The sequence below is a fragment of the Gadus morhua genome, chromosome 14, assembly GCF_902167405.1.
Source record: "Gadus morhua chromosome 14, gadMor3.0, whole genome shotgun sequence".
In the NCBI taxonomy this organism is placed as follows: Eukaryota; Metazoa; Chordata; class Actinopteri; order Gadiformes; family Gadidae; genus Gadus; species Gadus morhua.
This window is the reverse complement of record NC_044061.1, coordinates 21,919,938-21,937,876: the sequence shown is the minus strand read 5'-3', so window position 1 is coordinate 21,937,876 and position 17,939 is coordinate 21,919,938. Positions and strand designations below refer to the sequence as shown.

Genomic DNA, 17,939 nt, shown 5'->3' with positions numbered 1-17,939 from the left:
CTCTGAAAAATGTATTTAATGGTTGTCAGACTTCGAATTACAGGTTGGAACTTCTAAAAAGAAAATACTAGGAATATCTACAGTTCAATACTACAAGATCCATTATATGTAGAAACTGAATAACTTGCACTATGCCAACAGATGAAGCATTCAGGTACTCTCTCTCACACACACACGCACACACACACACACACACACACACACACACACACACACACACACACACACACACACACACACACACACACACACACACACACACACACACACACACACTAACACAAGCACACAAAACCATGCAGTGTAGCTGTCTCTCTCTTTATGTTTACAACATTGTTTTTATGTATGACCTTCATGACACACACAATCACACACACACACACACACACACACACACACACACACACACACACACACACACACACACACACACACACACACACACGCACACACACACACAGATTCACACTCACACACAGACACACAGACACACACACACACACACACACACACACACACACACACACACACACACACACACACACACACACACACACACACACACACACACAGTGTGACCTTGGCCAGACTGTGTGAGTTGTGACAGGCATCAGTAGAGCATGTTATTGTGGCCCAGCAGATTTGTGCCCGAGGAACAGCCCATTCTCCATGGCCTTCTGGAGGCCAGGCCAACCACCTGCTTCTGTCTGGGCTCTCTATGCACACTGCTCTACTTTTCACTTTTACAAGTACTGGCCTTTTAATACTGCAGCTCTTCTCAAACACTGCATGCCTGGTAGATGAGAATCGATTTTAAAATGAGACGTCTTCACTGGCTTTCATCATCTATGATGAAGTGGTGCGCAGGACACCGACCAGAGAGAATGGTCATTATCGTTGGTGGGTCTAGTCTGAAAGGCAAGTTCCTCGCCATTTAATTTGCCTTGACTTCCATGTTCCTTTAAGGCTCAGTGAAACGTGAGTGCCTCGTATCAGAATGTCTTTGCTTCATTATTTTCCTTCTCTGTCTTGCAGGCGCCTCAGCAGCTGGGAAGAAGACCCATTCATGTGAGTCCCTTGCCTGCTCCACAGCATGATGATCTGTTGTGAAGGATACTGTGTTCATGTGGGCTCCACTCACCGCAGATCTGGAGAGAGTGTTGGCCAGTGTCTCTTCCAGCACTGCATATATGTAGACAACATTAGTTTCTGCTTTCAGTTGTCATCTTGATTTCTGTTTCCCACTCAAATTGAGCAATGTGAATCATATAATGAAGTTTAAGACAGTGATTTACATTAGATGAAACGCATCTTTGTTTGCGATGTAAATGGAACATTTATGTTTCATGAAGTGTCGATGCCCTGCAGTCAGACAGCTCTCTGATCCCCAGAGTGTTGCTGCTGTTTGTTTACTGTTTATTAGTGTTTTGGTTCGCTTTCCTCCTTCCCTTTTCTGACTTCTGTTCTTTCTTCGATTCTCTCGTTCTCTCTTTCTCCCGTGCTCTCTTTCCTTCTGTAACGTCTCGTTTTGCACACGCCCCCGTTCATCTTCTCCTCCTCCTCCACTTACGTCCTGGGCTTCCTCCTGGCTATAAATCAGAGTGCATGGCTCCCCTCGTCGAAGCCGGGGTCCGGCTCCAGGTAAAATAATGATGATGGGTCCTGCCCACCAAACGGGTGATGTGCTTCAGCCCTCCACTAATAAGGGTTCTAATTAGGCCTACAGATATCCCCAAACTATCTTAAAGGCAGGGAATATCAAAAGCAGCGCGCTCTCAGGGGAAGCGTGAGTTCAAAGTCTCTTGGTAGGAAATACCTGCGCTGCCTCATTTACACGCTGCAACCTCGCTGGAGAGAGGCGGGCCCCAGCAGCCTCCCTGAGGTGGAATCAAAGCGGGCCCTGACAGTGTGCAGCGTGGAGCGCCTCGGTGGGAGCGGAGGAGCCATCGGAACAGGGGTGGGGGGGGGGGGGGGGGGGTTGCTCCGAGGGTGAGGATGTGCGGCTCAGTTCAAAGGAGAGATTCACTTGCTCTCCACTCCTGGGGAAGAGATCAAAATCTGCCTGCTCAAGGGTTTTCTGAACACACCGCGCAACGGAAACACTTGCTCACAAGCTTTAGATGTTGGATGGAATACAATATATATACACTGCACTCTGTCCGTAGTTAACTCTCGTGTAGAGATACCTTAACCCTGGGCCTGGCACAGGGACAGGGATTCTAAAATGAATGCGTGCTCCCTGTAGTCTCAATTGAATTTTCATTCTGTTCATTTTAAGGGATGACTTTAGGATTTTTCAACCTCAACCCCCTACAATCCTTTTTGTTCTAAGACTTAAGTGACTAATGCCGACGACAATCTTTTAAATTGGTCCAATTTTGAGAGAGGGCTTCGGTCTTTGCAGCATGGAGAGAGAGAGGGGAATCACAGAGTAACTCACGATTCAATCGGTCCTTGCAGCCTGGAGAGAGAGAGAGAGAGAGAAAGAGGGGAATCACAGAGTAACTGGCGATTCAATACTATCATGTTGCCCGCTATAACGGGCTTAAAAGCATAATCAACTTGTTTTATGTAAAGCTGGAAACATTTCAGTGTTTATTATACTTAACAACAAGCATTACAAACTAGTTTCATGTTAACCTTGCAGATATAACTAGTTTTTCGACTTATCTTGGTTCAGGTGTGTGAAGCATTTGGCGAGAACCGTTATTTTTGACTAGACTGAATGGACATAGGTGGCTTTAATTGTTGGCTTTAATTCTTCGCTTTTTTTACGGCAAACAAGATGGCTATGCACTGTTTGTTTGTTGTGTTGCACATGTACTTCACTTTAACGAGACATTTCTTGCAGATTGTGTCGTCTTTATCGACTGTTTTTGTCCCACCACTGGTGTAAAAGCCAAAGTGGGCCCAGAGTCTGGACTTGAAATTGAACGGTGCCTCTCCAATTCACTTTCCCGCTGTCCGTAATATTTCACCTGTGAGTTTTTTCTTCATCTTCACAGCAAGTTAACCCTCATCCGTTTGTTACTTTCGTCAGCCTTGTGACCCCCTGTTTGAGTGTTGATGGCTGCTGAGGACAGGTGGGGCTTGAGCCTTAGTGGGCCCGGCCTCTGTTCCGTTTGCCCTTGCTCAGTCCTCAATAGAGCCCGGCGTTCGGAGTGTGTGTGTCCTCCGTTCCACTGATGTGGCCTGCCCGGCGCAGCTTTCAAGGCAGCGTTATGGATTTCTCTTCCGCACTCAGTTCAAAGACATCAGGAAGATACAGGTTACGAAAGTTTGTTAGTTCTATAATCCATCAATAGTCTTCAAAAGGCCTTATGATATACAAACACAACCTACGGGGCAGAGTTGAGACTGATGGGTGAAAGAGAGAGAATACCTTCTTGTAGCTTATGCAGGTTGGGGTCATCATATCCAGTATATGCACTGTTAAATGAAGCACACATAACAAAGAACTGAATCAGATGAAGAATCCCATTCACTGAATGTGTATGACATTCATCAAGACAAAAAAAACAAACGCTCAGGGAAGGCAAGATGCAATGAAGGAGATCAATCAGAATCAAGGTTAATTACCTAGACGTTTAATTTGAGGGATTAAGATATGTGGAAGGAGGTTCTTCTCCTCCCATTACTCATCCTACCTCGTGTTTTTACAGAATGAGGCCTTGATGAAATTGATGTGTCCTGCCCTAAACAGTTCAGAGTCAAAGGTTCAACATCTCAATCACACATAGTACCAATATAGCAATAGCCACAGTAGATCATACAGGCCAAGTTTAATTCATTATTTAACCTACAATGTTTGCATCGCTTCATGGCTACGCAAAACCGAAGAGCATTTAAATATTCTCACACTTTGCATGCATCAAGTGCAGTTTGTAGACTCAAAGAAATCTATTATTAGGTTGATTTGTTGATTCAGTACCAGGGCTAACCAGTACCCATCTGTTAAATCTCATTTGTGTATCTGCTGCAAAGCGGCTAAGATTCCATTTCCCAGAAGCACAATTTTCATCAAAGGTCACTGAATATTAAGCGATTACTTGGCTCAACATGATTCATTTGTGCAGATTAGATGGAATTCAGGTTCAAAATGTTATTTCACTTAAAGTAGAATAATTTGCCATGATTTCGACCCCCTCTACCATCAACCTCGTACACTTGACTACTTGATACTGAAAGATTAATTTCATTTCAATTTTCCATAAAAGTCATTCTTAAAAAAATATTCTTGACTTTATATCCATTAAATGATTCTCTTGTAGCAGGCAGTATCTGCTATGATTGCTTTCTGACCTCTGCTCCTATAAGAGCACTAGTCTGGCTAGTCCCACTATGTGGACATCATTACCGCCCCTATCTCTTTATAGTGTGCTGCCCAACTCCTACACTAAGCAGGGAGAGGGGGGAGAGAGAGGGGGAGAGGGGGGGAGAGAGAGAGAGGGAGAGGGAGAGGGAGAGAGAGATGTGTGTGTCAGCCCGATCCAGAGTATATATCAAATCCCTTCAGGTTGGTGGTGTTGGTGTTGGGGGGGGGGGGGGTCTCCCTGAAGTCCATTTGTTAACATGCAAGGAAAAGGCCAAGCTCAAACCAACAGTCTTCAGTCTCACAGAGACTGCTGGAGCAGTGTCGCAGACGTCGAAGACTTGCACACACACATAGAGCATATTGATGAACATGCATGCAGGCATACACACATAAACAGCCGCTCACACAAACACAATAACCTTACATTTATTTAACAGACACTTTTCTCCAAAGCAACTTACAGTAGGAGCATTCAGCCATGACAAAAAACCTCATAAAGTGCAAGACTCATTTAAGACCAGACTAATTCACAAAATAAGCAAAGCATTTGCTTTCAAGTGCTACAATCTAGAAACAATAGATAGAGAAAGAGAGAGAGAGACACACACACACACACACACACACACACACACACACACACACACACACACACACACACACACACACACACACACACACACACACACACACACACAAACATTAAGATCCACTCACTCCATTGGAAAACATCATTTATTTGACCTACTAACTAAGCCAAGCCGTGTCCTGTCACAGGTGCGGTGGGGTAGCCGGTGAAGAGGGATACGATCCTCCAGTGTTCCACCACGGCTACTTATTGGAGCAATTATAGGCTGGCCTACTTCTTACCAGCATGGAGCTTTCTTCATCAGCCTGTTTGGTTGAGAGATAGGTTTGCCATTCTGGGGGCAGATGGGGTACAGGTGGGGGAGGGGGACGGGGGCATAAGGGGACAGGTTGCCAGGTAATTAGGATGTGGGCGGGTTGGTTGGGGGGAAAGGGTTGGAGGGGAGCGGGTGCAGTTGTATGGTTGATGTGTTTTTCCTTCCAGCTATATTTCACAGCAGCCTGCTTGTTTCTTGCTCTCTCAATTGCTCTTACTATTTAATCATTTTGTGATAGATAAATCTGAAACGTTGATTACGCGGCTGGAAATCAGTTTGAACAGGAGGGGGGGGGGGGGGGGGGGGCACACACATATGCCAGAGCAAATAAAACACAAGCTTGCAGATTTGTCTGGTTTCCGAGCTGAAAATGTGGTGTACACCACTTAGATGAGGCATACAGACATAAGATGTTTTTAGCGTCATGCTTCATGTTGGAATGGAATGATACACTTTAGAAGGAAAAGAGATTGTGTGGGAAAACAGTTATCCTGTTGATGCTAACTTGACATTTTCAGTGATCTTCAAAAAAGGAACATAAAGACAACATGAGACGCAAATGAAATACAACATACAACGTTTGAGTTCAGTCTGGGTGATACAACATGCTCACTAGCCTTGAACCTACATGGTACTTTAAACCTGTTGTAGTAAGCCAGTGGGATGAGCGGATGAATGACAAGTTCAAGATGAGCTGAGAGAGAAAGAGAGAGCGAGGGAGAGCGAGAGGGAAAACAAAGTGTCACAAAAGGAGGTGACAAAACAACAACAGAAAAACAGGCCAGACAGAAACAGACAAAGAAGAGTGAAAGAAGAGTGAATGAAGAGTGAAAGAAGAGTGAATGAAGAGTGAATGAAGAGTGAATGAAGAGTGAAAGAAGCACACTTTCAGACACAGGACCCCGAGGAGGGGAGGGGGTTGATGTGGAATGGAGGGAGGCAAGAGGAGAACAGAGGGGGAGAGGGAGATCCATGACCCTGAATGGCCTCCTCCTGTCTCTGAGGACAGAGCGCCCTCAACTCACCCCAACATTGGTTCCTGATTGTTTCGTTGTTGGGGATCTAGAGGGACACCTCGCACAACCCCACCCCCAGCCAGTTCGCCACAACACACACCATCGGCTTATTACAAAATATGCGTTTTGTTTGCGGCCTGTTTATTTTTCCATTTGGCATTGAAGGTGGGAGGACCCTTCCTTTTTGTTTTTCTCTGACAGAGAGAGAGAGAGAACACAAGAGAGAGAGAGAGAGAACACAAGAGAGAGAGGGAGAGAACACAAGAGAGAGAGAGAGAGAACACAAGAGAGAGAGGGAGAGAACACAAGAGAGAGAGAGAGAACACAAGAGAGAGAGAGAGAGAGAACACAAGAGAGAGAGGGAGAGAACACAAGAGAGAGAGAGAGAGAACACAAGAGAGAGAGAGAGAGAACACAAGAGAGAGAGGGAGAGAGAGAGAGAGAGAGAGAGAGAGGGAGAGGGAGAGAGAGAGAGAGAGAGAGAACACAAGAGAGAGAGGGAGAGAGAGAGAGAGAGAGAGAGAGAGAGAGAGAGAGAGAGAGAGAGAGAGAGGGAGAGGGAGAGAGAGAGAGAGAACACAAGAGAGAGAGAGAGAGAACACAAGAGAGAGAGGGAGAGAACACAAGAGAGAGAGAGAGAGAGAGAGAGAGAGAGAGAGAGAGAGGGAGAGAGAGAGAGAGAGAGAGAGAGAGAGAGAGAGGGAGAGAGGGAGAGAGAGAGAGAACACAAGAGAGAGAGGGAGAGAACACAAGAGAGAGAGAGAGAACACAAGAGAGAGAGGGAGAGAGAGAGAGAGAGAGAGAGAGGGAGAGGGAGAGAGAGAGAGAGAACACAAGAGAGAGAGAGAGAGAGAGAGAGAGGGAGAGGGAGAGAGGGAAAGGGAGAGGGAGAGAGAGAGAGAGAGAGAGAGAGAGAACACAAGAGAGAGAGGGAGAGAACACAAGAGAGGGAGAGAGAGAGAGAGAGAGAACACAAGAGAGAGAGGGAGAGAACACAAGAGAGCGAGAGAGAGAGAGGGAGAGGGAGAGAGAGAGAGAGAACACGAGAGAGAGAGAGAGAGAGAGAGAGAGAGAGAGAGAGAGAGAGAGAGAGAGAGAGAGAGAGAGAGAGAGGGAGAGAAAAAAGACTAGGCAGATGGCTGTAAAGTGTGGTTCTTAAGAGAGCCATTTGCCACAGGTGACAGTGATTATTGTTCCTCATTCTGGAGGAGTTTCCACGGTATTAGTTGTTCCGTTCCTAAAGAGGCAGATTTAAACAGGACCAGTCTGTTTATATTCATTATATTGTCTGTGGAGTTCAATAAGTTTGTTTATATTCATATCATCTGTAGACTTTAATAACTCATCTGTTTATATTCCTCATATCATCCATGGAGTTGAATAAGTTTGGCCAAGCACAATGTAGAAAATGTTTCCCTATGAACTAATATTTGGATTGTCGTGTTGGGGTTCCAGGTAACCGTGTAACTGAAGGTTGCACAACGTCCAAGGTCGTGAACCCCATTGGGGACTAACGGATGATGTTGGGGGCAATTAGCAAACCGCACAAAGTAAATGCCACTGCACTCTGGAACACGCCACCCTGCATTCTGGTTGGTTGGGGACACATTCACCATTTCCATTACGTTCTGTGACCTTTGGGAGATTTTTAATGCCATAGAATAATAATAAGTGAAGATCACAGTGTTGCAACTTATATGTAATATATGAAACAAGTTCAGAAAATGTGAATTATTGTTCTCTCTCTCTCTCTCTCTCTCTCTCTCTCTCTCTCTCTCTCTCTCTCTCTCTCTCTCTCTCTCTCTCTCTCTCTCTCTCTCTCAAGGCCTGTGTAGGTTAAACATGCGTAAATATTTTATATGAATAGCTGCTGTTTTGTCAGTTTAATTCAAACGGAAAAACGAGATGTTGTTTTTTCAGACGCTCTCAATGCGCTCACACGAGCGGCCTGACAGAGCGGCTCCATGTGAAACACTTCATTTGGCTCCCTGCGCCGTCAATCATCTGGGTGGGCGGGGTCGGGGGCGGGCCGTCTGCAGCCGTCCCGGTCACGAGGATTCTCATGCTGTTTAGCTGCGAGGTTCTGAGCGAGCAGACAACTGAGAGAAAGCGTTCAGTAAAAGGATACACACAAACTCAGACACACAAGCACACGCACAAGAACTGAGAGAGTTCTATAAAGAACGAGATCTAGAGAGGGAACTTAACGGAGTCTTTGCGTGACTGGGCCTCTTTCTCATGGACCTGGACTTTAACGATGTATTTTGTGATTTCAGCCATGAAAGGTAAGAGACGGGTAGATGTTTTTGCCTTGTTGCTTTGTTTTTTTATTGTGTTTTGATGCGCTGCGTGTTGTAAAAGGTGTTTTGGCCGGGCGTTGTTTTTATATTTTAGTTTTTTTTTTTTTCTGAAAATGCAATCACATTGATTTCGCAATCCAAATATCGAGTTTCATTGGCAGGCTCTAAATTGCACACGCGCCTACAACACCGCCCGAAGCGTTGGCATAATCGATCGAAACATACTGTATCACAGTGTATAAGATATTAATAACATTGCATGCAACCTCACTTTGGTAGCCTACGCATAGCAACCAAACATATTTATTTTATTTATATAGCACTATATGATCATGTCCTGACATTACAGAATGGCATGACAACTATTTACTGTAAATGCAAGTCATTCCAACAACATTCATGACATAATGACAGTTTGCCTATACCACAACACATCTCTCACTGGGACCACACGGCCTTCCAGTGATTCGAATATATTAAATACAGTGTATTGGTAAGAACGTATAGACATAGGCCTATGCTATGTCATGTTTGGTGTAATTCTATTTGTCTGATTGTTGGGAAGTTTGCAATTCTGTTTGATGGTCAATGTTTGTTGAGTGTTAGATATTGCTTTATTGGTATTTGTAATGAAGTCTTATCAAGGTATATGGCCACGGTCTACATTCAAACTTTGAATGTAAAATTTGCACATGAAAGGGTGATTGTTTTCTTATAACTGACATTTTGTATTCATTTTATATCTCTGTATACAGTAGGCCTACAGCACTTGCCGAACTTAAGATGTTTTTAAACTGCATTCATTTTTCATATGGACTTCTACTAAGACAACACACACTCACACACGGACACACACACACACACACACACACACACACACACACACACACACACACACACACACACACACACACTCACACTCACACTCACTCACACTCACACTCACACTCACACTCAATCACAAACAAACACGATGCTCGTGTCTCGCAGACCGTTATAACCAGGCCGTATATATATTAGTCAGGTTGTGCCGCGATTTGAATGGAATCCCAACACAGTGGAGTCATCTCACAGTCCTGGGGATGCGGAGATCAACCACAGCAAAAGAGCTGTTTGAAATGATTTTCTATAGAGCAACAGATATCTTTTTGAAATTATTTCCCATAGAGTGTCGAGCACTGCCCTCATTTTGTTTTACAATATGTTCTATGTTTCGGGTTGTGATTTATTGAATTAATTTATTAATGAAGTTGTAGCTCAAAAATAGACAATAGTGTATATTTCTGTCAGTTTCTTCAATAATGCCAAGATTTTTCAAAATATTTTTAAATGTTAAAAAAAAAATTGAATTGATATTCTAAACTGTGTCTTGTGGCACCTGCTTGCCGGTGAACAAGCACACCTGCACATTCATGCAGAAGCATGAATAGCAACATGGTTGCGATAAAACCACCAAAGCAAAGATGCACGAGAAGCAATGACCCAGCCTCTCATACTGTGTATTCCCCTGTAAAAAAAATTGGGTTGATCACATGTCAGTTAAAAATACATTTGCAACCGAAAATGCTCTTACATACCGGTATCACTGTCTGTAACTGTTGCCCACACTTGGTTTGTCATTCTAGCTTGATCATTTCTTTATTGCCTCTCTTTTCTTTCTTTCTGGCGTGCCTAGCCTTTACTGTTTTTCTTACTTTTAAAATTGCTCAGTGCGTATTTTCTCAACCCGCCAAAGTGTTTGAAAGGCAGGCGTTTTCCTGCACTTCCTCCCCCAAATTAGGGATGGGCATTTCGGACAAAAATCCCATTTGATTTTCGCTGAGAAGTATTCTAATAATATTCTAAAATCAGTCAATCAAGAACCCCCCACGCACGCACCTCATATACACGCACACACAATGACACAGGGAGAGGCTTCTATGAGTTGTATGAAATCAATCAGTTTATTTCAACAACTGCGCCATCAACATTCAACATCAAAATGATTTCAACTTGGGCTTAGGCAGATAGGCCTACATTCGCGAAAACAGATCGTTATTTATTTTACTGAACACAGCCTGCATGACGGTGAACTAGACACGTCTTTAGCATATAGGAACTATGACCAAAAAAATAACGATTTGTTACCAGCATTCGTAGTGTTGATCAGCAGAGAAATAGTCTGCCAAAGACGTTTGTGTCGCTTAGCAACCGAGGACGCTGGGGTTGAAGTTACCGGACTACTTGCAGAGTGATACGACAGAAAAAAATAAATCCACTTTCCTTGACATTGGTCATTATATGCTTGGCAAAGAGGAATTATCAAAAAATGATTCACCACTGGAAGTTGTGAAGGCCCATGCAAGTGAACGAAGAGTTCAACAGCATTGAGAAGAGCCGTGTATTTAATAACGATAGTCGCATTCATTATTCGATTTTCTACGTTACTCCGACTATTCGACTATTCGATGATCGTTACCCATCCCTACCCCAAATCATTACAAATGACCTCCGAAAACATTGTCATGCCATTCATGTTGCCTTCCAGTTCATACTCCCATGCAGTGATGCCTGGAGACCATTAAAAAGTATCAGTGATGTAACTACCAGACATTAAACTCCCATTATTCATATATGCATATTTTATATGGACGGACTGGTAAATCTACCTTTGCCTGGACGGAAGCCAGCTGTAGTTCAACCTCTCCCTCCAAACGGTCACTCTTTAACAGAAGGGTACGGTCCCCTGTAAGAGTCAAAAAGGAATTCTTGGTATACAAAGTTTAAAGGGCCAAGGTGACATTGTGATAGTCATTTATTAGAAGGGCTGCTTTAACCTTGTATTCTCCTCAAAATACATCTTTCAAAGCAAGCTGCCTTACATTTTAGCCAACCTTGAAATCAATTATATCTGGCATCTTCATACTCTCACTTGTGATGTGTTAATGAGTATGATTCCCTACACACTTCCACTGATGACAAATAGTTTTCCGTATGAATTAGGGATGCGCGAAGGCTGGAGTCTATGCTTAGCTCCGAAACTAATCCTTTTCTTTCTCACCCAACTCCTTATGATGTGATATCAAAGCCAATAGTTAGTTTAGTTTGTTGTCAATTCAGAACTGACTTTTCAATGGGACGCAGATCCACAGGACCACTACAACTACGGGCTTGCAATTCGTCCATGTGTCTATGTATTTATTAATATTTGACAAAGTAAGTAAATGGGCTAGCCTATTATTCTGCCTTTTAATTAAAGATAAGATCAGTATTGGTATCAGCGGATACTTAAGACATAAAGCCGTTTATGTCATTTTTAAACATACCATCTGCTTGCAATAACAACACATGTTGGTATAGCATATTGTGTGCGGTTGTAAACATATGCTGTGAGGTCACTCACCATTTGTTCAAATTGTGATATATTTGTCTATCCTGAAAAACTGGAAATTGTGAGCCGGATGCTTCCAAACTCCTTTAACACTTAGTACACTTATTGAATCCAGGTAGGCATTGATTGGCCTGGTGCTTTCATCATTCTGAGAGTCTGGTTGTGTGTGAGCTTGTGCTTCTGCATGTAGGTGTGTGTGTCTGATTTAAATTCCTGGTCTATGTCGAAACACTTCAAGAGGCAATTAGCTGCCAAAGATATGCCATAGGATTACAGCAGGCTTTGGGTGAGGAGATTAGTTAACTGTACCCTGGCGGGAGGGGATAGGAGAGAGAGAGAGAGAGAGAGAGAGAGAGAGAGAGAGAGAGAGAGAGAGAGAGAGAGAGAGAGAGAGAGAGAGAGAGAGAGAGAGAGAGAGAGAGAGAGAGAGAGAGAGAGAGAGAGAGAGAGAGAGAGAGAGAGAGAGAGAGAGAGAGAGGGAGGGAGGGAGGGAGGGAGGGAGGGAGGGAGGGAGGGAGGGAGGGAGGGAGGGAGGGAGGGAGGGAGGGAGAGGGAGAGGGAGAGGGAGAGGGAGAGGGAGAGGGAGAGAGAGAGGGGTGAGTTGGGGTTGCAGGTTGGTCGCTCGTCAGTGCATTCCCTCCCGTCATGTTGTCCTGGAACAACCCGCTGTGCCTTGAGCCAGTCTCTCTCTCTCTCTCTCTCTCTCTCTCTCTCTCTCTCTCTCTCTCTCTCTCTCTCTCTCTCTCTCTCTCTCTCTCTCTCTCTATTGTGCTCTCTCTCACTCACTCACTCTCACTCACTCACTCATCCCTACACACACACATACACACACAGGTGTGTATGAGTATGTTCAGCTGTAGGTGCATGGAGGGATGTTGCTCTGCTCCCGTAACCTTACCAGGACTCAGATGGCGGGAACTGTTGAACCCAGAATGGTTCTATTCAACCAGAATGAACTAGTCACTCATTTAAAAGGGCCTAGTACTTTTAGTTTGATCACTAGTCACTTTCCAAGTTATTCAAATTATACTGACTTTTTATTCGTAACATGGCAGAGCTTGGGACTTGAGACTTGACATTGAGTCATGAGAAAATACATGGTTAGGTTTAGGAAAACAACTATTTGGTTTGGCTTAGTGTTAAGAATGGAAATAAAGACCTAGCAGACATGTAAGACCTGGAGGCAAATCTCTCTTCTGTGCTGACAGCACCAAAAGTAGTGTTTCCATTTGAGCCTGACTTAAACAAACAATTGGCTTATTGGTTTCTTAAACGATTTAGCAAGGCCATAGTTAATCATTAACCGTCAATTTCAAGAAAGTAGAAAATAGTTTGAACTATGAATAACTAAGTCATGTCATTTATTGAATAACTAAGTCATTGTCAAGTAACGTGCCTGGGGAGAATATCACAGTGGACTTAGAACTGTTCCCTACAAAAGTTCAGTTTCTTTGACGTTGTCTACAGGGTTTCCCTTCCAGTGTCTTCGGTCAATGAATGAGGTCTTTACAAACTGTTTGAACGCTGGCTCCAGAACGGTACGGAATAGAACCGATTCTTCTAGTAAATAGTGGGTGACGCTGTCAATAAGCGCTCACCACTGATTGCTGTCAAGTTGGTATTTCGCTCCTCTCGCAAAAGCTCCCAACTGTCGCTGCCGGCCTGAGGTTGTACCCTTACCTGAGGCAGCTATGGTGCTGCAAAGTCTGGCCAGTGCCTCAGGGTGGTCCATCCTTAGATCTGACCATAGATAAGGGACAGATACCTTTTCTGCTAATGTGGCCTACTGCCATGTCTGAATGCCCCGGATGCCCCTTCGCGTCTTGCTCAAAACAAAAATGTGCTCACACAGGCGACAAGACTTTTTGCTGCGGGGACCGTCAACTTCATGGGCAACACCACATAGAAGAAGTGTGTTCGCTATTAGCACATGAATCGAACACCCAACTTTTTCCTTAATGCTTGTCTTTTTTGTCTCTGTACTGTGTGAATAAATATTGAATGATGTAGACGAAAATAGAATATTGCGGTGAAGCGCTTATCGTCACAGCCCTACTTCAAACAGTACATCGCAAACCAACCTGACAAGTTTTGTCATCAAATTCTGGATCGCGTCCGATGCCAAATACACATTCCTTATTTACAATATTATTGTAAATAATTTACAAGTCAAGAAACTGTCTGAAACTTTGTAGGCTGAAATGTTACTACTGATAATTTCAATCGCACCGGCGAATAATCTTTTGGCTACTACTTTAATTCCCATCTAAATCTCATCTAATTCTGGAGGACATAGAACCCTGGAATATAGGAAAACCCCGCCCCAGTTAAATTAAAATTGGGGAGAACCTTGATTGATTTCAGATATCCGGTGACACTAAGCATGCAAATTATGTGGTTTATTGTGTGCTATTAAAGGAGAAAAGCAGCCCTTTAACGGTGGAAAAACCAGTAGATTGAACTCTAGAACCCAAATACCGGCCGATTTAATCGCCACCGATATTATCGCCACCGATATATTGGTCGGATCCTACAATGCAAGGTTGAACATGTTGATTCACAGTTGATATAAGTTATTTTCTTTTTAGATTTACTTGCGAGGCAATTATCCTCAGGCAATCCCATGGGTGTCAAACTCATTTCAGGTTGCGGGCTGTAATCATACTATCATTCAAAGACCAAATCAACCGGGATAGCAGCTTGAAATATTAGAGGCGGTTTGATGGTGACATAAGCGTGTCGCTATCAACCTTCCGATCTTAAGTCACTGTGGATGACGACAACTTTAATGTCTTTGATCATGTCTCAGATATATGTTGTTTTTCCTGTTTCCAGTGTTGGGATTCGGATAATTTATCCTTCTGGGAATTTGTTTGAACCAGCTTTAGCATTTTAGAGTAAACAAGGTAACGGATGGTGCATCTTATAACGGTCTTGACTCTTCTTGTCTCATTAGTATTCGCTGGCTGCTTCCACTAATTATGCATCATGATGGGCATAGTATTAGCTAAACAACATGCTCATCTCCCTTCTTATCTCATATTTAGGGAACTAAGAAGGGTATGCAGGCTTATTATTTAGAAAATCCGCTTTTATATCATCATCATTCAGCCATTTATATAATGTGAGCTGAATATTATAAGAAAAAAATGTGATAAATTAGTAAACATTTGTCAACGATGGGTCTATAATATGTCAAATCATATTTGACACATTATTAGCCAAGGACAACCATGTTGTGAATATTAAAATACAACTGGACAGAAGTGATAATATTCGCTGGTCAGGTAGATGCGTGTTTGATCTCAATCGGAAACCTGAAACCTGCATCAGTAACTTGTAAAAGTCTTATTAGCTAAATCAGCAGTAGAAACCAATTAGAAAAGGGAGTTGGACTGGTTTGAGTTCTAGGATTACACTGTAGACCCTGGTTATAACATCTGTTAGAGGCTTTGATAGCGTCACTAAGCTAAGATACCAGATTTGGATTATTAGACTGCTTAGTCTGATTCATCTGCTAATAGTGTGAACTAACTAAACTGTGTTTTTGTACTCCATGTGTCATTCCATATTTCTCTCCTTCTCACGCCACACATCAGCCATCTGGAGCTTATGGTCACTACAGTCGTGTAAAATACAGTAACAATGTACATGTTTGCTGTCAAAATTTGATAGAAACTGATTTAGTCTCCTGAGAAGGGTGTTATTTTTTGTTGTGCCATATGGTGCATGCTTGAATTATAAGGTAGACATATCCCTATTTTGTCCATTTCTTGATGAGGAAAGGTTTACAATATTCAAAATAACTCTTCTTTAAATCTCATTTAATTTCTGACCAGCTGGACCAAAAAGTTTTTAACAAAGTCCCCATTAGTCTCATGTTCAGGGTATTTGTGGAACATTGGGAACCTATTGGCGAGAAACAAATGGCTTGATCCTGCATGTGACTACTCATCCAAGAAACCAGCATTGAAGGAGATGCTGAACAATCACATGTGATGCTTGTTTTGTCCCTAACATGCTTAGGGACAAGCAAAGCATCGACATGGAAAACGGAGGACAATAAGTTAATAAGTTAAGTTTGCACACAAATCTGTGTGGATAGGCACAAAAAGAAAAAGACTTGAGTAAAGACAGAAAAGGGGAAAAGATTAAATTAGAGGGAAGATAAAAGGTTTAGATGGAACTGGATGGATCAAAGAAATAACCAGATACTGTGTTGATTGAAGATAATCATAAAGCAATAAGGATGAAACGTAGAGCTTTGGGGCGTGTGTCAAGGAGGCATTGTTGTGTGCATCATCATGCATAAGCTTAAAGCGAGCTGACAGCAAAACAGACATCATATTCATTAAAGTAATGTATGGGCTTTCCTTTCATTTGACCAACTGTGTCCTTTCTAGATTTGTCTTGTCTTGTTTGCTCAGCAGTGACGGTAATCATTGTTTACCTATAGTTGTGTGCGTTTGTGTGTATTTGTTCTATACTGTATACATTACAGGCTTGACGGCTCCACACAGCAATCAAACAAACGAGTGTGTTCAGTGCATGGCTTAGCCTCAAGCCAGTGGCATTGTGTGTAATACAAATGAATGGAAATCCATCTCTGTGTAAATGTTTAATATGTCCTGTGCCTCTGTGTCATATTCAAGTATTGGAGAAGGTTGACGAATAGGTAGAAGACAGCGACTTATTCAACTTACATCAGATTGTTCAAGTCAAGTAAATCAAACTCTTTATTTCTCTTTTTAAATGTTGAATTTCAGAAATGGTTATTATGGATGTTTCTATTCAGTGATCTAAAATGCCAAATCCAAAGAAGCATGCAAGCACTGCCCTGTTTGCATAATCATTGGCTACTTCATTGTTGCACATATTTCTTGTATTTACTAGGGCTGGATTACTAAACACATTTCCACCATAACTGAAGCTGTTCAGCAGCTCAAATTACCACCATTTCACCACTACTGTGTAAAGCACTCTCCGACAGTGGGATAAGTCTTTGTTATCTCATGTTTATGGATGATTGCACTCACACTTGGGATTCAAGTGGTTTAGGGGGTACCTCTACTCTAGCTCCAGTATGAGCTAAATATTTTGATACGTCTATATGAACCTACTCTAAAGGCATTACTTTCTGGGTTGTGCTCAATGCTGTTACCCTTTGAACTGCTATTAAGGGTATATTGATTCAGATTAGTTTACATTTTTAACAAATGTTTAACAACATTTTCAAATGAAGGGTTAAAGGGTTTTTAAGCCACTGATTAAAAAGTTACTGTTCATGGAAAGCAAGATTGTCTTAAGCTGCAGATGATTACTGTCTCTCAGGTGAATACAGTTCTGTAGCAGCTGCCACGTGGCCCGGCTCCTATCAAAACATACATCTAAGGGAATACTCACTTTTTTCGTGTTTGTTGGTAATTACGATATTTTCCACTTAATGTACAATTTGTTCATTGTGGACTTGGACCAGGGATGGGCAGCTTTCATGATAAAGAGGGCCACATTTTTCATCATAACCATCGGAGGGCCACATGACTGCACACTTCAACTAAACGTGAGCTGAGAGAAGCTACACAATTTTGAATTTGGTAGATATGATTTCCTGTATTCTGGTGCATTTTGGGGATGGCCACTACCTAAAAAATCATCCAGAATCATAACCTATGTACGGTATGTTAATTGAACCAACATACATTCATTTCATGTTTTCCATGCTCAAACAGCCACATGAATGGTCAGTATTTGTATCAGTGCAAAGGGCTCACATACATCATCATTCAATGAAGTCAAAAAACTGAAAAACAGTGGCCCAACATTAAGTGCAACAACTCAATGAACTCAAACCCAACAAGCAGTTGTAGTAGTTGTAGTGGCGACTTAAGTGGATATCTTTAATGACTGATATCGCTTCTAAGCAAACTAGACGCATGGGTTTGCCTTTGAATTCTATGAATTCTTCTCATCTTTCTTGACCGAGTTTTCTGTAACTCGATCAATTATTATTATTCTTTTCTTTTTTTTTTTATTATG

At 42.6% G+C, this 17,939-nt stretch overlaps 1 protein-coding gene across 2 annotated transcripts in view; it reads left to right on the top strand.

Annotated features, from left to right (window-relative positions):
• Positions 1–17,939, top strand: part of LOC115558705 (nuclear receptor ROR-alpha A) — a 91,732-nt gene that overhangs the window by 45,434 nt on the left and 28,359 nt on the right. Inside the window, exon 2 of one of the 2 annotated variants that reach the window (XM_030377081.1) lies at positions 1,036–1,068. In XM_030377081.1, coding sequence (XP_030232941.1) covers positions 1,036–1,068 — 33 coding nt within the window. Of the gene's footprint in view, positions 1–1,035; positions 1,069–8,262; positions 8,519–17,939 lie in introns of those variants that run through there. The other variant, XM_030377082.1, reaches the window with a different exon arrangement.